This window comes from Vulpes vulpes, chromosome 3 (genome assembly GCF_048418805.1).
Source record: "Vulpes vulpes isolate BD-2025 chromosome 3, VulVul3, whole genome shotgun sequence".
Classification (NCBI taxonomy): Eukaryota; Metazoa; Chordata; class Mammalia; order Carnivora; family Canidae; genus Vulpes; species Vulpes vulpes.
This window is the reverse complement of record NC_132782.1, coordinates 81775511-81798185: the sequence shown is the minus strand read 5'-3', so window position 1 is coordinate 81798185 and position 22675 is coordinate 81775511. Positions and strand designations below refer to the sequence as shown.

At 45.0% G+C, this 22675-nt stretch overlaps 1 protein-coding gene across 17 annotated transcripts in view; it reads right to left on the bottom strand.

Moving 5' to 3' along the window:
• The window catches only part of POR (cytochrome p450 oxidoreductase), a 68094-nt gene that overhangs the window by 34322 nt on the left and 11097 nt on the right, over positions 1 to 22675 (bottom strand). For 3 of the 17 annotated variants that reach the window (XM_072752901.1, XM_072752899.1, XM_072752898.1), the window contains exons 2-3: positions 17310 to 17411; positions 1731 to 1819 (exon numbers count right to left, since the gene is read on the bottom strand). The exons of 7 other annotated variants lie outside the window; for them this stretch is intronic. Coding sequence is in view for 3 of the 10 variants with exons in the window: in XM_072752894.1 (XP_072608995.1) it covers positions 1731 to 1819; positions 2742 to 2764 (112 nt within the window). In the remaining 7 variants the exon portion in view is untranslated. Of the gene's footprint in view, positions 1 to 1730; positions 1820 to 2741; positions 2851 to 3109; positions 3241 to 13691; positions 13781 to 17309; positions 17412 to 22675 lie in introns of those variants that run through there. 7 more of the 17 variants (XM_072752907.1, XM_072752908.1, XM_072752895.1 and 4 more) reach the window with 6 other exon arrangements.

The window sequence follows — 22675 nt, the reverse complement described above, 5'->3', positions numbered from 1 at the left end:
GCCCTGCCCATCCCTTTCTCCAGAGAGGGCAGAGGGGCTAGAAGTGGAGTTAATGACTGATCATGGCTACTGAGGAAGCCTCCACAAAGATCCTAACAGTACAAAGTTCAGAGAGCATCCAGGCCCCTTCCCAGTCCTCATCTTACATATTTCTCCATCTGGTTGTTCACCTGTATCCTTTATCGTGTCCTTTAATAAACTGGTAAATGTTAGTGTTTCCCTGAGTTGTGTGAGCTGAACCTGAGGAGAGTGTTACAGGGAACCCTCATTTATTGCTGATTGATCAGAAGCACAGGTGACAGCCTGGTCTTTGGCAGTCCCACAGCACTGAGTCCTTACTCTGACACCAGCTCCAGGTAGACAGTGTCATAACTGAGTTAAGCTGTAGGATACCCAGTTGGTGTCACAGAATCATTTATTGTGGGGAACACCCCACCACCACCACATCTGGGGTCAGAAGTGCTCTGTGTGGCAGTAATGTCAGAGTAAATGAGACACCGGAGAAAGCATCATGCTTTCCTAATATAAGTTCATACCAGTTCATTCTCCTGATTAACTGCCTCAATTAATTTTGAATACAAAGGAGGAAAAGAGAAACACATGAAACTGGAGGACTTGCCTTAGTTCAAGTTCTGGGGAGAACAATTCTGAAGTTTACTCTGCCTCTCGAGCATCAGCAGGAATAAGGAATGACAAGCTGATGTGAACCCCTAAAGAGCAATCAGAACCCTCCCTATGCAGGGCATGTTTCAGTTCACACAACGTGTCCGTGCAGCAAGCCTCAGCAGGGACAATGACATTGCCTCCATGTTTTACAGAAATGGGAATTGGTGGACCAAAACCAGGATGGCCTCCCCAAACACTGAGGGCTCATGAAGAGAGTTAGGGCTCCATGCTTAGCACCAAAGACAAACTGGAACACAATCAGAAAGAGTCCCCAAGATGGAGTGGTCCCCAAAACAAGCCACATGAGAAATAGTACAGGAACTGGAGATATTTACCCTAAAGACAAGATTCAGAGGCAGCAGGCCCATCCCTTCTTTGGGTAGTCAGAAAATAGAGGAAGAAGAGGGCCCTAAGGGCACAAGTGAGCCTGGGTAATGGAGGACAGAGATTTACATACTGTCCAAGAACTTTCTATTAAAGGTGTCTGAAGATAGAATGAGCTGTAATGCAGGGCTCTGATCACAGATGTATCAACAGGAAGCCAGGTAACTTAATGACAGAGTGCCTGCCACCCCAGGAGCCAGTGACACAGACCAACCAAGTGTATATTCGTTAAACCGGACTCGCTGAGGTTGGTGACCATGCTGGGGGGGGGGGGGGGGGGTGCAAGCTCCAAGTCTCTGACCTGAATTAATAAATACTGGTTTTCTGGGTCTCTTTCACTGAACCCTTTGAAACACACAAACACACAGGGTTCTAGTTCACGGTCAGCAAAAGCAGACAAGACACAATGACAGGGGATCCCATGGTTCAGCCTAAGGACTCAGGAAACAGGAAGAGAAACAGGGAGGCTCAGAACAGAGCTCTGAAAAAGGCACAAAGGGGGACATGCTAACTCTGGATTAAAAAACACGGGCCCCAAGAAGAGTGTGCATCACATAGAGTAGGGCTTGCAGCTTTAACAAGGAGATAACAAAAATAATCAATTAAAAATCAGGGTAAATGAGGCTCCTGGTTCCCCAGGCACACCAGCACCACGTCTGCGTGGTGCTTTTCCTACCCACCTCGGTTTGCAGACACAAGAGGCTCCTCCTCCCTGATGGTCCTTTTGCTGCTCCTCTGTCTGCAAGCGGGAAGCCTAGGAATCTGTAAACTGTGGCGGAAAGAAAAGGGAATTCCAGACTCCACGCTGAGGAACCATTTGTGCCCAGAAATTCCAGCCTCTGCCTGACAGCCTCCAGCCACAGGGGTCTCACCGCCTCCTGTCCTAGCCTCCCCCTGCTCAAATGCTATTTGCTAAAGGATAAAAGGCCAGAAGCTGACCAGCCACACAGCTGTTTTCTCTCTAGATCTTTCCCTCATTTCTTCCACATGTAAATATATCACACATATGCATACATATACACATTCATACAAAAAGTAGATAAAATGTACCGTTGATCCTTGAACATCACGAGGGGTAGGGGCACCAATGCCCCACATAGTCAAAAATCCATGTGTAATTTTTGATCCCCCCCAAAACGTTTCTACTACAAGCCTACTGTTGACTAGAAGCCCTACCAATAAGAATAATCAACACACTATGTAGGTAAGAATTCTATACTGAATTCTTACAGTAACATAAGCCGGAGAAAAGAAAATATCATTAACAAAATCATAAGGAAGGGGCGCCCAGGTGGCTCAGTCATTAAGCATCCAATTCTTGATTTCAGCTCATATCATGATCTCAGGGTGGTGAGATCCATCCCTGTATCAGGCTCTGAGCTGAGTGCAGAACCTGCTTAAGATTCTCTCTCCCTCTGCCCCTCCCACCTCTGCTCTTTCCCTCTCTCAAAAAAAAGAAAAAGAAAAAAAGAAAGAAAATCATAAGAGGATATAGGATATATATTTAAAGTACTGTGTATTTACTGAAAACAATCCATATATATGTGGACCTATGCAGTTTAAACCCATGTTGTTCAAGGGTCAGCCGTATTCTATTTTGTGAAACATTTTTCCAGTTGCTGGAGGGTCCTTGATAATGATATTTTCCTTGGCTGCCCAACAGTCCACTGATTTGCTGTACCATTACTTACTTAATTCCCTGTTCTTCATTCATTAAAATAGGCTTGATCACTTAAATACATATGGTCATGCGAGAAAAAGACGAGGAAAACACTTCCCACTGTGCAGCAGTTCACGCTCTGGTCAAGGAAACACAGATAACACTGTAGTTAAATGTGAGGATTGCTGTAAAAACCAGTGTTTACCGAGTGCTGTGGGGACAGAGAGGAAGAAACAGCCTGTCCCAGGGACATGGAGGAACACCAGGGCTCCCTGGGCTGTTGCCAATTTCCCATGTTGCTGGCGACTCACAGCCTGGGGGCCCATCATAAGCAGGCACTGGGCCTAGTGCTTCAGGGGAACCCTTTCATGGCTCAGCTGGCCCAGAAGTTACTGTTACCTCTTTCTAGCCACTGAGGTCAGAGCTCCGATGGGTTTAAGTGGTTGGTCTGAGGCCACACAGCCAGCAAGTAGTGGAGTCTGAATTAAAAATGTGTGTCTGTTTTTCTGAGGTCCACTCTGATGTCTGCTCTAAATAGTAAGAAAAGCATCTTGAAACAGAAACCTTTCCTCTTTTGAAAAAAATCCTTCAATTCTTAAGAAGGTTTGAATTTTTATAACTCTTGATACAAAACGTTGCTCTCACATACCATCAACCTCTAGCCAGACTGATGAGTGAAGAAAAGACAAGACGGCGTAAATTGCCAATACAGGGAAGCAGAGTGTGGAAAGCGTTAGATTCTGCACAGATTAAAAATATAACAAGGGAAATTTTGACCAACTTGACATCAACATTTGATAATTTCGATAATGTATCTACATTTTTCAGTAAACATACACAACCAGGGCTCAACCTAGAGAAACAGCTTACTAAGAGGATTCAGATTAGCAGTTAAAACCTTCAATAAGAGGGAACTCCAGAAGCAGACGGCTTTACCGATAAAGTCTACCAAATATTTGAGGAAGACATTACACCAGTTCTCTACAAATTCTTTCAGAAAATAGAAGGCTGCCCTACTTGTTTTATGAGACTTGTATTACCCTGATATCAAAACCAGACAGACAGTACAAAAAAGGCTGTTGGCCAATACAGCTTTGGGGCAAGAGTCATGAGTGGGAGACACAAGGAAAGCTACTGGCATGGCAGACAATGTGTAGAATCCTGCTCTGGGGTGGTAGCTGCAGAGAGGCTATTCATGCAAAAATTTCCCAAATTGTGCACTGAGGGTCTGTGCCCTTTACTGTATGTAAGTTATGCTGCAACATAACTGTGTGTCCACAATACAAAAGCACATGTGCTCTGACCCCAGTGATGGAAAAATATGTACATGTATGCATAAAATGGTGTGTGAGAGGATTGTCACAGAAACAGTATCTCAGGGATGAGATTTTAATTTTTTCCCTCACTTCCTAACATATTATTTGCTTGGTTTTTAAAATAACAGTTGTGTGCTATTTACTCAATCAGAAGAATATCTGAAAGCTGTTTTCTCATGGAAAACGAATGCCCAGCTCTCGGGGTCCAGTGATTCTCTTCTTGGGCTGTACCTCTCACTGGGACCAGGGGAACATTTGAGGCAGCACTGTTGGGAACGGCCCCAACCTGGATGCTTAGGTTTTTAATTCCAAACAACGGAATGCTATGCAGCAGTTAAAAAATAAGTAGGCGAAGAAGCCTGGGTGGCTCAGTCAGTTAAGCAGCCGACTCTTGATTTCAGCTCAGATCATGATCCTGGGTATCCTGGGATAGAGCCCACGTCAGGCTCCACGTTCAGTGGGGAGACTGCTTGAGATTCTCTCTCCTTCTGCCCCTCTCCCAACATTCATTCTCTCCCTCTCTCTCTCAAATGAATGAATAAATCTTTAAGAAAAAATAAGTAGGTGGAACTATAGTACTCTCACTGAAAGACTGCCAAAACATACTGAATTAAAAAAAGAGTTATATCCTCATGATGAGACCATTAATGAGATAAAAGGAAAAGTATATATTTCTCCAGGAAAGTGACCCATAGTGACTTTCTCTAGGGAGTGTCTGCAATTAGAGGGGGTTGGTGGGTGTCTAACGTGCCTTTGCTTCGTCTGTCCTTTCCTAACGAGGCGGCTGGTATTCATGGTATTCACGTGTTACTTCAGAAACTAAAAATAAATACACAGCAGCTGGGACTCTTACTGATGAAGAAGGGAGCCGCAAATGTGGATAAAGAGAAGGAAAGTGGCGGTGTGCAAGAGAATGGGAGGTGTGAATGCAGGTGGATGTGTGCATGTGTGGATTGTATCTCCTATCTATCTCCCAGACCCTGGATTCTAACTAAACGCTGTTCTCCATTAAAAGGAACCAGGGCTCCTTGGAGGAATGGCGGACCCCAGAACTGGTACAGGAGAACCAGTGACTGAGCCTGGATCACCTTGCTGTGCCAATGAATAAAGTAGTACCCAAAGAATGACAGGGGATGATGTGTCAAAAGGAAACAGGGTCCTAGAAGAGGTTTCCACCGGCCAAATCTGGGACAGTCTCAGCACCGAGATAAATACCAGGGTGACAGATTATAACCATGAGAACAAACAGCACACAAATCAATACTGATATAAATATATAAATGGATACCCAGATGAATAAAAAAAAAAGGTTATTCGTTATAGAATACCAACTAATAAAATGAAAGACTTAGAAAACCACCAATTGGCAACCTCTATATTAATAACCATTTCAGGCAAGGATCATGAGTGCTAAATCTTGTGGGTCAAAGTTTGATGAGAAGTTCACCAATTACATAGGGGAAAACTGCCTCCCTCTACGGAGGGCAATCTGGGCTGACACCACCATAACCAAGTGATCAAAGGTAACGGCTCTAATACTGGGACAAAGTGACATTGCCCACCACCTGCTATGGTGCTCCAAAGGACACAGCACTATTTCCGTGCTATTCTGCCAAAAATATAGTCTGAATCTTATCATTGTCTTATCAGCAGGACAAATCCATGCTGGGGGGCATACTACAAAGTGATGGCCTGACTTTTTGGAAAATGTCAAGGGCAAATATTATACAAAAATAATGATCTGCTTTGGGGCATAGAAGAGTGGTTACAGTTACAGTTAAATGCAACCTTGGGCCAGAGAAAAGAAAAAGGAAGAAAAGATTTTTTATAAAAGACACGAATGGAAAAATATGAATAAATTTCACATTCAGAAAAACAGTGGATCAGTGTGAATTTCCTGATAGGAATTACTGTACTTAAGAAAACATCCTTGAATTTTAGAAAACACTGAAGTACTTAGGGGTAAATGAGCAGCCTACCTGTAACTTATTCTCAAGTAGATCAGGGGAAAAAGAGTATTTTTAAAATATTTTATTTATTCATGAGAGACACAGAGAAGAGGTAGAGACATAGGCAGCAGCAGAAGCAGGCTTCCTGCAGGGAGTCTGATGCAGGACTCAATCTCAAGACCCCGGGATCATGACCTCCACCAAAGGCAGACACCCAACCACTGAGCCACCCAGGTATCACAGGGAAAAAAATTTTTTTTAAGTTATAGATAGATAGATAGATAGATAGATAGATAGATAGATAGATAGATAGATATAGAGAGAGATAAACATGGTAAAGTGTTAATATTTGGGGAAACTGACTAAAGAGTATTTAAGAATTCATGGTTTTTGCCAATGTTTCTGTAAATCTGAAACTATTTCGAAATAAAACAAGTTAAAAATATAGATGATCTGGGGTGCCTGGGCAGCTCAGTTGATTAAGTGTCTGACTTTGGCTCAGGTCATGACCTCATGATCCTGGGATCAAGCCCCGTACCCTGAGCATCAGGCTCCCTGCTCAGCGGGGAGTCTGCTTGTCCTTCTCCCTCTGCCTCTGCCTCTCCCCCTGTTTGTGCATGCACTCGCTCCCTCCCCCTCTCTCTCAAATAAATAAAATCTTTAAGACAAAATACATGATCACTGAAAAAAAAATGCTAAATTTAAAAACATGAAGTAAAAGAATGCAACCCACATATGTACTAGTTGCTTTTTCCTTCTACCAGTTTTTTGTTTTTGTTTTGTTTTTTTTACAGATTTTAAGTAATCTCTACACCCCAAGTGGGGCTCAAACTCACAACCCTGAGATCAAGAGTTGCATGCTCCACAAAATGAGCCAGTGAGGTGCCCCTGTTCTAACAGATTTTTAAAAAATATATACTTTATTCATTAATTCATGAGAGACACACAGAGAGATGCAGAGACATAGGCAGAGGGAAAAGCAGGCTCCCTGCAAGGAGCCTGATGTGGGACTTGATCCCAGATCCTGGGATCACACCCTGAGCTGGAGACAGATGCTCAACCGCTGAGGCACTCAGGGGTCCCTTCTACCAGATTATTATATATATATATATATATATATATATATATATATATATATATATATATAATAAATTCGTTTTTACCATTACTGGTTTTAAACTAAATATAATTTTGTTGCTTTTTTAATATATGAAATTGCAAACATTATAAATTCTCAAATGTTATCCTAGCCTATGAACATAAGAGGCACTTGCTGAATATTGTCCTTATTATAAACAATGCCATGATAATCATGATGCTTGACAGCCTTTCAAGACAAATCTTTGTGTACCTCAGATTACTTCCTTAGAATGGAGTTTCCAAAAATATCTCAGAAGTATTTCTGGATCAAAAGGAGTAAATATTTTGAAGGCTGTTAAATTATTTTCCAAAAAGCAATTTATTTTCATCATTTTTCTGCAGCTCTCCCTCTTTGAGACCCCTTGCTGACCTGGAGAAAAGGGAATAACTTACAAAGCTCCGTGCTCACAAAAGCCTGGGAGGAAAACAAGTAGAAAACCAAGCTTCAGGGGCGCCTGGGTGGCTCAGTCAGTTAAGTGTCTGCCTTTGGCTCAGGTCATGATCTCGAGGTCCGGGGATCGAGCCCCGCATCAAGCTCTCTGCTCCCCGCATCAGGCCCCCTCTGTTACTCTCCCCACTCTTGCACACGCACGTGCTCTGTCTCGCACTCAAATAAATAAAATCTTAAAAAATCAAAACAGGGATCCCTGGGTGGCACAGCGGTTTGGCGCCTGCCTTTGGCCCAGGGCGCGATCCTGGAGACCCGGGATCGAGTCCCACGTTGGGCTCCCTGCATGGAGCCTGCTTCTCCCTCTGCCTGTGTCTCTGCCTCTCTCTCTCTCAGTCTGTGACTATGATGAATAAATAAATAAAATCTTAAAAAAAAAAAAATCAAAACAAAAAAACAACCTTCAGGGAACCCTGGGTGGCGCAGGGGTTTGGCGCCTGCCTTTGGCCCAGGGCACGATCCTGGAGACCCGGGATCGAATCCCACGTCGGGCTCCCGGTACATGGAGCCTGCTTCTCCCTCTGCCTGTGTCTCTGCCTCTCTCTCTCTGTGACTATCATAAATAAATAAAAAATTTTTAAAAAATTAAAAACAAAAAAACAAAAACCTTCAGTACCAGAATCAGTAAGCACTCCGGGGAGGCTATGATACCTGTGGCCAGAGGGATAACAGAAAGAAGACACCGGAAAGATGGATGTGCAGACCAGACAGGCCTTCTCAAGGATGGAAACCTTTCCCAGGAATTAGACCCCCCAGTGGTAAAAAGTGGGAAAGGTGTGCATGGGGCGGTGATGGCCCAGGGTCCCAATCAAACACCAACCCAAGGACCACAGCTTGGGAACATACTAGTTCCACTGCCGAGCACTCCATTCATCACCTGCTGCTCCTCAACCCCTGATCCCTTCCCATTGGGAGACTGTCAGGGCAGAGCAATGGGTGACATGGGGAGGAAAGACTGGAGTCCTGGGGAAGCATATTTCAATAATCATTTACACCACTTGTATCTGGAAATAGGTATGTTTAAACTCCTTACGTCGGGCAGCCTGGGTGGCTCAGCGGTTTAGCACCACCTTCGGCCCAAGATGTGATCCTGGGGGCCTGGGATCGAGTCCCATGTCGGGCTTCTTGCAGGGAGCCTGCCCCACGTAAAATAAAAATAAACTCCTTACGTCATGACATCACACACACACTAAGCTCCAAGACTCTGAGCTCCAGTTTCTTCCTTTATAAAATGGAGATATTAATTACTACCTGCCTCACAGGGGCTGTTGGCAGAAGTATGGAAGACAAAGATGTGTGCAGGGTGAATCCTACATAACAAAGACGAGAACTACCGTTCTGATTTGTGCCTAGTATACTAGGATGTGCTCTAACTATGAGAATTTAGATTGATGGGAGAATACTTCAACTCTGCCTCTCCGGAAGCCAGTCGAGGTGACTTCCAGAAGCTCTTCGATTTCCTTAACAGTTCAGAGAATATGATCTTGAGAAACCCAAAAGCTCTGGAGAAACTCAACTTTTACTGAGGGGAGAGTAAGGTTTGGGTTCTGAGGTCGAGAACTCCCAGAATGTGTCCAATTCTGCCTTTTACCTATCAGAGGGCTTGCCCAGAGATATGCCTCCAGCTGGGCTGGAACTGGAGGGACCAGCTCCCCGCCCTCAACCGTTGCCCATGGGGCCAACAGGAGCAGGGTGAGTTCCCGTGCAATGTCTTTCAATCTTGACCAGCTCACCTTGATGTCCAACAGGAAAGCCTGAATTTATGCGTAGGCCTAATCACTTGATAGCTGATACGGTACAAGTCTCTCTAACTAAAGAGGCAGAGGGCAGAGAGAGGACAAAGGCCCCAGAGGCTACTAGATGGGGGGCAGAAGACAATGCCTGGTGAAGGGTAGGCACAGGAGAGCCCGGAGGGTCTGCAGTCACTCTAGAAGGTTCTGCAACAACAGCTCTTCTGGCCTCACAGGCTAGGACTCTGCACTCCTGCCAAGTCCAGTGCCCCTCCAGCCCAGTTCTTTTATCATCAGTAGGCAAGGTTAGCTCAGTCTTTGCAAACTTCCACCAGCCAGAATGGAAAACGATGGCACCTTTATCCCACTTCACTTGTTTTCTGGTGTGAAGAATAGCCTACACTTACTTTAGGAGGAAGACAAAACAAAACCCTACCTACCTTTTACGTATTCCTCCGCAATGTAGTATTAAGTCCACATTTCAAAAGCCCCTCATTCCAGGATCCCTTAAAGAAAGAGAATAACTCTTTCTGCCTCGTCATCATCTACTAACTCCAGGATTCCTATAGTTCAGTCACAGCAAAGGAAACCATGGTTCTTTTCCAAAAATAGTATTTGAGCTTCTACTAAAATCACGACTTTTCTAGCCAGAGGTGGTTTCATAGAGAAGGGATCGTAACATTGAGGGGGAGCAAAACAGCTCCAGCCTCTTCCCTGATTTCTCTCTAGTCCACTAGATTATGAAAAAGTATGAGTAGCAAAACGGGCAGAGGGACATAATGAAAAGGGTGTGGGACTTGGCGGGAGTTCAAAGAATCAAATTTGGGTTTTGGCTTTCCTACCATCTGAGTAAATCATTTCCCCTCTCCGAGGGGAATAAGGCCAAGACATCCTTGTTGGCTTTTGCATAAATGACGCTTGTGGAAACGTTCTGCAAAGTATCACAGAAACACTGCTGGTTGAGGACACTGAAGACAACAAAGGTAAAACTGCCTTGAGGTGAAACACTCAACTCATACTAAAGAGTGGCTCTTCCACATCCATCAAGTATGCTCTGTGCCCAGCACCATGCCAGCTGAATGAACAAAGACAAACTAAGTCAGGGAATGTTCTGTTACTTCCTTGCCAGAATGAATGGTACAATTCATGGCTGGGTGAGGCTGGTGTAAGCCAAAGTGGCTGGGTGGGGGGCTTCTTGACAAAGGAAGGCACAAAATATGGCAAGTGATAGAGAGGTGGGGGGGGGGGGAAGCATCCAGAAGGGCCTAAAGGGAAAGTGGGCTCACAGCTTTAGGATTAAAAAAAAAAAAAAAAAAAAAAGCCAGTTCAAAATTGCTCTGCCACTTATAGTTCTAGGACTTTGGGCAAATCTCAACTTCCCTTGGCCACTTTCCTATTTTAAGTGGAATACTACCACCATGGAGGCCTCCAACAAGGCTACAGAGAATAACATGAGGGAAACTGCACAGGGCACATGGCAGACATGCAAAGGATGCTGAGTTACCGTCCCTTCCATTCCTCTTTTCTGGGCAGATCACGGTGAAAATCAGCACTACCACTGAGCACCCACATCTTGGTTTCTAAAGACCATTTTCCAATAAAAGGAAGCAGGGCTTCTGAAAGAACTAGCTGGTTCTAGGGCCAGTGCATGGAAAACAAAAGATGAGTCTGGAACATTGCACAGCATTGTAAATTAAGGAAAAGCTCAAGGAAACACTGAACCAGTAGACATCCCAAAGTCCTGATGGCTGAAGCTAGAACAATTTAAGCACCCAAATAAATAATGTTCTTGGATTGGTGGGGGTGGGGAGGGGTGGGGTGTAATTCATCTCTAAGGTTCTTTATTTTCTATTGTGGCAAAATACACGCAGTATAAAATTTGCCATCTTCAAGTGTACACAGTACAGTGGAATTAAGTACATTCAAAATGTTGTATGACCATCACCACCATCTAGTTATAGAAGACTGTTATCACCCCAAAGGAAACACAGTACCCAGGAAGCAATCAATCCCCATTGCCCAACCCCCCCGGCAACCTCTAATCTACTGTCTGTGAATTTGCTTACTACAAACATTTCACATGAATAGAATCATAGTATCAGCAGGTCCTTTGTGACTGGCTTCTTTCATGTGTTCAAGGTTCACCATGTTGTAGGTGTCAGCCATTCATTCTTGTTTATGGCTGAATACTATTCCAAGGTAAGGATCTATCACACTTATCCATTCATTAGGTGATGGAATTTGGGTTGTTTTCACTTTTTGGCTATCACAAATAGTGCTGCTACATTCACATACAAGCATTGGTTTGAGGGCCTGTACTCAATTCTCTCGGCATATAACTGGAAGTGGAACTGCTGGGTCACGTGGACATGCTATGCTTAATGCATGGAGGAATTGCCACACTGTTTTCCCCAGCGAATACACCACTTTACATTCCCATCAGCAATATTCAAGGGTTCCAATTTCTCCATGTTCCCACCAGCATCAGTTATTTTCTGGTTTAGTTTTTGTTTTAAATAGACACACTAGTGGGTGTGAAGTAGTATCTCATTGTGCTTTAGATTTGCCTTTCCCTAATGACTAATGATGTTAAGAATCTTTTCATGTGCTTGTGACTATTTGTGTATCTTCTTTGGAAAAATATCTATTCAGGTCCTTTGTTCATTTTTCAGTTGGGTTGTTTTGCTGTTGTTGAGTTATGAGTGTTCTTTACATATGCTAGATACGTGACGTTTATCAGATATTTAATTTGCAATTACTTCTTCCTATTAGGTAAGTTGCCTTTTCACTTTCTTGATAGGGTCCTTGCATCAAAGTTTTTAATTTTTATGAAGTTCATGTCTCAGCTCAGGCTGCTATAACAAATATCCTTGACTGGGTAGCTTAAACAAAAAGCATTTATTTCTCACAGTTTTAGAGGCTGAGGAGTCCAGGTCAAGGCATCAGTAGATCCAGTGTCTGGTGAAAGTCTGCTGCCTGGCTTATAGATAGCTTCTTTCTCATATTCATAATGACAGAAAGCAGAAAGAGGAAGTAAGCCCTCTTGTCATTAAAAAAAAAAAAGATTTATCTATTTATTTTTAGAGAGTGTGTGCACATAAGCAGGGGGAGGTGGGAGGGAAAGAAAGAATCCTCAAGCACACTGAGCGTACTCCCACTGAGTAGGGAGCCCCATTTGGGCTCAATCCCAGGACCCTGAGATCATGGTCTCAGCTGAAACCAACAGTTGACTGCTTAATCAACTGTGCCACTAATCCCATTCAAGAGAGTTCCACCCTCATAACCTAATTACCTCCCCAAAGCCCCACTTAATACCATCACATTAGGAGTTAAGATTTCAACATAGGAGTAGTAGGGACACACAAACATTCAGTTCAAAAACAGTCCAACTCATCTGTTTTTTCTTTTTGTTACTTATGTCCTATCTGAGAAACTACTGCCAAGTCCAAGGTCATTAAGATTCACCTCTGTTTTCTCCTAACAGTTTTATAGTTTTATCTCTGCCATTTGTTTAGGTCTTTGATCCATCTTGATTTTTGTATAGGATGTAAAGTAAGGTAAGGAGTCTAGCTTCACTCTTGTTGCATGTGGATATCCAGTTGTCTCAGCACCGTTTGGTGAAAATACTACTTTCCTTTACTGAATGGCCTTGGTACTCTTGTCAAAAATCACTTAGCCATATATATATGAATTAAATTTTGGATTTCAATTCTATTCCATTGGCCTCCAGATCTAGCCTTATAATAGTACTGCAGTGCCTTAATTACTGTAGCTTCCTGGTAGGTTTTGAAATTAGGAAGTATGAGTCTTTCCATTTTGTTCTTCATTCTCAAGACTGCTTGGCTCTTTGAAGTTCCTCGCAATTCCACAGGAATTTTAGGACCAGCTTCTCCATTTCTGCATAAAAAGTCACTGGGAGTTTGACAGAGATCATACTGAATCTGCATTCTGCTTCAGGGGGGAGGTGGTGGTGGTGATGCCATTTTAAAGATATTAAGACTTCCAGTCCATGAACACAAAATATCTTTCCATTTATTTAAGTCTTTTCTATTTTCTTCCAGCAGCGTTTTGTAGTTTCTAGTGGAAAAGTCTTCCACTTCCTAGTTTAAAGTTATTCCCAAGTATTTTGTTCTTTTTGATGCTATTATAAATGGGTTTGTTTCCTTAATTTTTCCACTTTGGACTGTTCACCACGAGTGGAGTACTGGCTTTTGAACAGTAGAATAAATAAATATCTGCAACTCTATACTGATATAAATAACCAAATAAAGAAATAGGAGAACAGGCACAGCTCTTTCTCCCAGCAGAATTCCATCGAATAAATGGAGGAGGAGAGAGGGAAATAGGGAATTACCATTAGACAGTTGTGCAGTAAGAATTACTGCAGGTGAGACTTACCAGTGGATGTGCTAAAATTAGCAGACAAAAGGCCCAGAAGAAACAGGATTTGCAGTCTCAAAGTTCTCTTTCCCAATATACTCATTAACTACAAAGGGGGATAAAAACAGTAATTTTGCACAGGAGAAACCCTGCAGACACCAACCCAACCAAGAGATCAAGGTGATGTCACTAGTAATGAACCCCTTGAGTTAGTGTACTCAGAAGGCCACAGCACCATTTTGGTGGTTTTGTTGTCACAGATGTATAACCTCCCTCCAAGAAAACATCAGTCAAACCCCAACTGGGGTACATTCTATAAGATAATGAGGTTGGGACAGGCGAAGGGACTGTTGTAACAGATGGGAAGAGACTAAGGAGCAGGACAATTAAGTCCAAGGCAGGATCTTGGACAGGACCCTAGGACAGAAGTAAGATATTAGAGAAAAAACAACTAGTAAATTTCTAATAAGGGATGTTGTTTAGTTCAGGGGTTGGCAAATTATGGTCAAGCATTGACCCAGGCCACTATTTTTGAAAATAAAGTTTTATTAGACTACAGCATGCTCATTCATTTACAGATGACCTACGACTGCTTTCTTCCTAAAACACCAGTCAGGCAGTTGAGACAGATCTTACAACCCAAGATTTACTTTCTGGTTCTTTACAAAAAAAGTTTGCCTGGGGGCACCTGGGTGGCTGAATCAGTTGAGCATCTGCCTTTGGCTCAGGTTATGATCCCAGAGTTCCGGGATCAAGCCTCCCCACATCCAGGCTCTCTGCTCAGTGGAGCACCTTCTTCTGCCCCCCGCCCCCCCCCCCCCCCCCGCTCCTTTTCTCTCTGTCTTGCTCACTCTCTCTCTGTCAAATAGATTTTCAAAAATCTTTATTTTTTTAATTTTTTTTTTAATTTTCTATTTATGATAGTCACAGAGAGAGAGAGAGAGAGAGAGAGAGGCAGAGACACAGGCAGAGGGAGAAGCAGGCTCCATGCACCGGGAGCCTGACGTGGGATTCGATCCCGGGTCTCCAGGATCGCGCCCTGGGCCAAAGGCAGGCGCCAAACCGCTGCACCACCCAGGGATCCCCTCAAAAATCTTTAAAAAAAAAAAAAAGTTTGCCTGCCCTTGGTTTACAGTTAATAATACCATACCAATATTAATTTCCTATTCTTGGTATTATATTGTATTATAATTTTATACGAAGGGAAGCCAGGTGAAAAATCAAAGGAAACTCTTTTTGTACCATTTTGGCAACTTCTCTGTAAGTCAAAAATTGGCTAAAAATAAAAAGTTTGAAACAATAAGCCAGCGGCATCCTTACCACGAGGCCTTCCCGTCAGCTTCCCTAGACACACCTTACATGCTGCTGCTTTTTTGCTTCGTTGTTCTTCCTCCTAAGAAAGTTCTTCCCTTTTCTGTCTGTAGCCACCAAAGCTGTGTCTTCAAGGATGAACTCACGTGCCACTTCCTTCATAAAATCTGCCCCAGCTCCTTCCTATGAGTGCTCGGTGACAGCAGGAAGGAGCACCTGCCTTGTGGGCAAGTTCATTCCTTTCATATCTACTTCTCTCACCAGATGAACAACTGAGGATCAAGAGTGATGGCTTAGGGTCATCTGGGTGGCTCAGCTGCTTAAGTTTCTGCTTTCATCTCAGGTCACAATCCTGGGGGTGGCCCAACTCCTGGCTCACCATGGTCCCAGTTAGTTCCCATGCTGGGTCACCCTAGGTTCGGCCAGCAGTAGGCTGTGCCATTCAGCAAAATCTGAGTTTGCTAGGGCAGTGAGGACCAAGTAGCCACAGAAGGGTGCTCTGGGCAATAGCTCCACATACAGAGCAGGTCTCAGGCAGCTGGGCCTTCTTTTTGTTCACCAAGCAGCTTCACAACCTAACATTCTCCCTACAAGCTGACAGGAAGCCAGGGTTCTGATGGCAGACTGTGATGGAGATGTGGACCGATGTCTGGCCAGATTGCCCTAAGATCAAATGTAAACCGAGGTAATCTCCATGATCTGTGTCTATGGACTGAGGCCATGCTTTTAAATCACAAGATTTGGGGAGCAGGGTTATTAAAAACTCACAAAAACATGAGCAAGTGAGTAAAACCTCATGGTGACAGAGGACCATCCTGTGGTGTCTATAAAAGCACCCATAATGATCAGACCATTGACAAGACTGTCCACCAGTACTAAACCATTAACTAATAATAGCTTCTTATTGCCCCAACCACATTCTCTTAGAGGAGAAAAACAAAATCCTCTGGTGCTGGCCTGACGTTACAACTGTGCTGTCACCTGGGATTCCAGGTCATGCAAGATGCTCCCAAGGCTGACAGTTTAATCCTCCCTCTGAAAGATGTTGCCAGGACAGCTGCTGCATACTTGGCCACAGCAAGCTGTCCCAAAATGGGTCGTGAAAGCTGTTGCTTCCACTGCACCTGCTGTGACTTCCTGCTAGGAAAGACCACACCATATCACCCAGCACACCTGAAGGAGGGGCAAGGAGCACAATTTTCCAGGTCGCTGCACTGGGAAAAGGTGTCTTCCTCTGATACCCACACACAACCTGAGGAGCTTACTGCCTAAAGTTACACAATTTCTGGTGAAGGCCAGGTGATACTCAGCTCTTGGCTCCCATACGGGGACTCAGTGGTGCAAGCAGCTTTTTCCTTGGGACTCTATGATACTCAATGTAGAAATTCTAGGTTGCTGTGATGTGGAGAAGACAATGAGGGGGATCAGCCCCAGCTCTTAAATGCTTAAGGCAGGAAGTGACACATATTAACCCCTCTCAAGAAGGCTAAGGAATGTGGGGAAGCTCAGAAACACACAGTGAACTGTGAACCTGTCTGACACAGGTATGCACAACCCGCTTGAGGGGACAGGCAGCCAGTGGTAGAACCAGTGGGAGTCCAGCTGCTCAAAGACTCATGGCCTATTTTTTTTTTTAAAGATTTATTTATCTATTTGAGAGCCAGAGAGACAGAGAGCAGAGGGTACAAGTGGGGGAGAGGAGGGCAGAGGGACAGAATCTCGAGCAGACTCCCCACATCGTGTGGAGCCTAATGCAGGGCTTGATCCCAGGACCTTGAGATCACGACTTGAGCTAAAACCAAGAGTTGGATGCTCAACATACTGAGCCAGCCAGGCACCCCAAAGACGTGTGGCCTATTAACTGGATTTTTAAAAATGGAGATCTAATTCACGTACCACAAAATTCATCATTCTAGTACACGTGCTGCCAAAGTGAGCACTAAAATTCATCACTTTAGAGAGTGTGCAACTCAGTGGCTCTCAATATACTCACCCACTGTGCAATCGCCACTACTATTTAATTCATGAACATTTCCGTTACCCCCAAAGAAAACCTCATACACGTCATCAGTCACTCCGCATTCCTGATTTGTCTTCCCCTCTTTCCTTGGACATCGGGACAAACTCCCAGCACCTCAAGCAGCCACACATTATCCTTAACTGTAGGCCCCCCAGCACCATCACTATTTGCCTCATCTATTTATTTCTAAACACTGTGATAACTAACACGTACTAAGCACCTGTAATACATTCTGCCATTTTATTTCATCCTTGCAACGACCCTCTCGGGTACAGCAGCTGTAATTACCACAGAGGTTATAGTACCTTGTCCAAAGGCAGGGAACGGACAGCGGTAGAGTCAGGATTCAAACCCAGACCAGCTGGCGTCAGAGCCACTCTCTCCTTCATTTCTTTGCCCTCCAAAACCTTTTGGGAACAGGGCAAAGTTATGCAGCAGAAGTTGCTTCACTGAATGACCTGGGGTGCATTTTGCAGTTAACATCCCAGCCATACCATCAGGTGACAGTATTGCTCAAATTAAACCACACCTGGAGGCAAGGAAGAGGTTGGTTTCAGGCTGGAGCTGCCTCACATCTCTGCATACCTAGTGCCAAGAGGCCTGGTGTAACATGGTACACAGTAGACAGCTGCTGAATGGCTGAATCAACAGCAGGTCGTGGGCCAGAGTCCTCCCTCCCCACCCAAAGGCACGGCCTGCTGGCCCTTCCCTGGGAGCAGTAGAACGGAATCAGTGCTGCCTTCTGACACCTCTTGGCTCTGCTATGGTCACTAACTAAGGTGCAAGAAGCCAAGCCAGGCCTTTTAACTTTCACAGCAAAATGGCAAGATGCTGCATGTGGGATGTGCTAAGAACCTCGGGATCCCCACTTTGGCCTGCCTGCCTCCCACCTCTGGCAGAGGGACTCTCCCGACTCCCTCTCCCAGATTCTCCTGCTTCCCCCTGCTGCCAGAATGCACCACACTGGGTCTTCTCGTGCTCCCATCCCCCAAAGGTCTGCCCTTGCAGTATTATAATAGAGACTCAAGCTCTCTGCCCTTACCCAAGTGGGTCCCAGAAAGGGCTCCCTGGGGGCCATGCTCCTCTGTTCTATGGAACATTCCGTCTGCCTGGGGCCTGAGCCACCATCATCCTGTTGGTTCACACACAAGCGCAGTCCCAGCACCTCTACAAGGGCCTGGTACTCACAGGTGGTCTACAAACACCTGTTGGGTGTGGAAGCTGCTACCTACTGCCTTATTCAACCGGCCAGATGAAGGCCCAGAGAAAAGTGCTTCTCATGCTAAACTGACTGGCTTCCTTTTTCCAATAATGCTTGTTGTTTTTGTTTTTTTTTAAAGATTTTATTTATTTATTCATAGAGACACACAGAGAGAGGCAGAGACACAGGCAGAGGGAGAAGCAGGCTCCACGCAGGGAGCCCAACATGGGACTCGACCCCGGGTCCTCAGGATCACACCCCGAGCTGCAGGCAGCACCAAACCGCTGCACCACCGGGGCTGCCCCCAATAATGCTTGTTGTTCAAACCCATCCTTCTTTGGCTTGCCTTCTAGGAGGCTGTGAGCTGAGTTTTGTGGTTAATCCAACAGCTTCTCTTGACTGCCTTTCCATACGATTACCTCCCTCCCAGGGTCCTCTCAATTACTAGGCTCTCGCTTCTAAGCTGTTTCCTTGGCTTGAGGTTTGGCTGAGGAGAATGTTGGCCTTGGAATTCAACTACCTTATTAAAACCCAGTTGAACCATGAAAGAACACAGGTCTGGTAGGCAGGCAGACCTTGGTTCCAACCGCAGATATGCTGCCTCCACATGACGGGACCCTAGGCACGTTATCAATCAGCTGTAGGCCCCTCACCGACCGTCCTCACGGTGTTATGATGATTGCATGAGATGTAAAATACCCAGCACAAGACCTGACATATGACACCCAAAAGTTACACTAGAACTCTCTTATTTATTTCAGTAGAATTTAAAAAATAAACACATGGATTCATGTTTTGGGCATCCAGGTAATGATCTAGAAATATCTAGAGAGACTTAGAATACTATGGGGGGGGGGGGAGCACACAACCCAAGTTCCTTCTCTCTTTCAATTATAATATGATTACTGAGTCATTGACTAACTAGTACCTGCAGGAGGAACTTGGAACATGCCTACCTTATACCTGGCATGGTACCACACACTGGCTTACTCCTGTGGCAATGATGCAGAGGTTCCCTGTTGCCATTGAATTCACATTCTGTTTCAACCATACTGCCATTTAGGGAGACGGAGGATTAGGCTCCTCCTATTACAAGCCACTTCCATACCCTTGGTGAAGGGTAGATGGATGAGGAAGCAAAAAACTGCAAACAATAGGACAATGACAGCCACTAGGTATCTTTGAGCAAAGGAAGGGTGATACCAGCAGGGCTTGGAGATCAATCTAGCGTGGACAGATCTTGAGAAGCAGTGGGGAAGAGTGATAAGGAATTCCGGACTGGGGGTGGCAATTAGGGACCAGTGCAGGCAGGAAATGAAGGGGCTGCAATAAGACCACAGCAGGGGGAGGAGGAGGGAGGGAGAGAGAGAGAGAGAGACAGAGAGTCAAAGCTAAAAGCAGACAGGACTGCATGGTGGTGGAAACCCAGAATAAGAAGGCGGCAGAGGCCAACTGGTCTTTAGAGCTTCAGGGAACAGGAAGACGCTTAAGTGGCGAACAGGGAGAGAACTTACTGGTGGGGTGGGGTGGGGGGAGGAGTTCAGGTGGGATGGGCTTTTTCATCCTTGTTGCCATGCTGGGCAACCTTTTAGAGTTTACAAATCTCATTACATAAAGAATGTACCCGACCTGTACACGTGACACTGTTTGGTTTCTTAAACAATTACAGAGGTTCTGAAACCCTTAACCGAAACCAACAAACGCTCTTCTTCACTGGACCACAAATCCCTGACGGGAAAACTTGTTGATGCCTGGAATGTGTCCCAATCCAAACCCCACCCCTAGAGGAAGCTGGGCACAATTGGTTGATACGGTCTCCCGTGTATTCAAGAACCACCATCCCTGTTTGCAGTGTTGAAAACCGAACCTCAGGTGACCTACAGTTAGAGTCAACACCTGTGGATTTAGAGGTGAGCACAAGTTCATGTGTTCCTACCCAGCCCTCAAACCTTTGTACAGACCCAGCCTAACCAGTGCAATGATGATGTGTGCTTGCGAGGGTCGAAGTATCACAAGGTCACAGTGCTGTTATGTGAGCCCCAAAGGAACAGGTCATGTGGAAGGCTGAGCTTGGCAAACGTGAAGGGCCGGGGGGGGGGGGGGGGGGGGGGGGCAAAGGAAAAGGCACTGAAGATAAAACGAGGGGAGATAAAAGAAAATGACTAAACATAATTCATAAATTTCACCCAAAGCGAATTACATAAGTCCCACGTCAGAGGGCACCCTCCACAGAGTCCACCTTTCTCTGGGAGTACAACCGGCTATATGAAAGCCAACTTTCTCCATCCTATTCTCCTACCATAGGATCTTGTAAAGAATCCAATTCTCTGAGAAACCGTTTGTGGCTGATGACACCACTGTCTGGCCCATCATTATCTTCCAGTTTAGCCTCGAAACTGATTAGTTCCTGGTAGGCCCATGTCTGATTCTCTCAGCTGTGTCTAGATGCTGTGCAAAGATCAAAATGCCTCCCCCTCCAGCACCCCAACTAAGAGAGATTCCCCGCCACTACCAAAGTCACCTCTTTATAAGTGAAACAAGACCCCACTTCAGCAGCTTTCTCCACAAGACACCCAGGAGGACTAGGTTCCCCAGATGCTTTGTTCACGACATACTCCAGTTTTAACCAAGCTGCCACATCAACCAGCATCAGGTATGACAGGCTGATGAATTTGGCTCCAGTGGACCCAACCAACAGGAACCACCAGCCTTCAAAAAGCCATGGTTTGCCCCATGGGACAACTGAGTCCGCCACCTACACACACACCTCGACTGGTATACAACTGATACATAAACACTTCACCTGGGGGCGGGGGCGGAGAAATCCCTCGAGGATGTAGAACGCTGAAACAGGATACAGATTTAAGCAGAGTAAAATTCCCAAATAATGAATTTGCCCAGAAAGGAGGATACGGACAGTATCCTGAAAACCCAATACAGGAATATGCTGCTCTGTGTTAGTCAGATTACAACCTATTTAAAAGCCTTCCCATCAGGGCGCCTGGGTGGCTCAGTTGGTCAAGGGTCTGACTCTTGATTTTGGCTCAGATCATGATCTCAGGGTGGTGAGATGGAGCCCTGCGTTGGGTTCCACACTGAATGGGGAGACTGCTTAAGATTCTCTCTCCCTCTCCTCCTCCTACTCATGTCCTCTCTACATAAAATAAAATATAAAATAAAATAGTAAGTAAAGTAAAATAAAATGCCTTCCCATAACTTAGCATGGTTCATGAGACCCCTTCAGAGAAGCCCCAACTGCTGCCTAGCCTCATGCAACCAACACCCTACACCCTACGGACCCCTGGGGGAGGTGTGCCTTAGTGGGCTCAGTGAATTCCTCCCTATCCTCCAAGACCCTAATCAAATGTCACCTCTTCTGGAGAGCCTTGTGTGACCCCCATATAAAGGCAGCTCTACCTGAGAGCTCCCTCACACACACCGAGCTCAGCACCAAGGATGAACACTTCACAGGCATTATCTCAGGAACTGACTCCACACACTCTGCCATAGTTGGTTACTTTATGTTTGTTCCCTGCACATCAGAATTCTCAAGTGCCTGCACCAGGCCCTAAACATAGAAGCTTAGGTTCTACATTTAGGGTCCCCTCGCAAAGGGCCAAATATGTGTTTAAGTGTCATTCCACAGGGATGGAGACACTGCCAAAAATGGGGAGAATCAACTGAAAAACAAACACCTTTTGAACGATCCAGGAGGCAGGTGAGGCAGGGATTCTTTTCCCTACTTCATGGCTGAAGATATGAGACCTGGTGTGGGCCAATGCCTATATAAGCTGGAAACCTGCCTCTTCTGACCCAGGAGCTTCTCCCCACCTGCCAGATGAGTCTAAATTCTTATCAAAAGCCAGACAACAGAACTGCATAGAAAAAGCAGCTTTGTTCTGTAGCCTATATAATAATAAAATAATAATAATAATAATAATAATAATAATAATAATAATAATAGAGAACTGGCATTACTTATCTCTATATAAGGTACTCATTTTAGGGGTGCCTGGGTGGTTCAGTTAGTTAAGTGTCTGCCTTCAGCTCAGGTTATGATCCCAGGGTCCTGGGATTGAGTCCTGCATCAGGCTCCTTGCTTAGTGGGGAGTCTGCTTCTCCCTCTCCCCCTGCTTGTGCTTTCTCTCAAATAAATAAATAAAATCTGAAAAAAAAAAAAAAGATACTCATTTCATTTATGTTTCTTACACTATTACTTTTTTTTTAAGATTTTATTTATTTATTCATGAGAGACACAGAGAGAGAGAGAGGCAGAGACACAGGCAGAGGGAGAAGCAGGCTCCGTGCAGGGAGCCCGATGCGGGACTCGATCCTGGGTCTCCAGGATCACGCCCTGGGCCAAAGGGGCAGGCGCTAAACCACTGAGCCACCCAGGGGTCCCCAAAAGTAATTTTTTTAAGTAGGATCCACACCCAGCATAGAGCCCAACCCCATGATCCTGAGATCAAG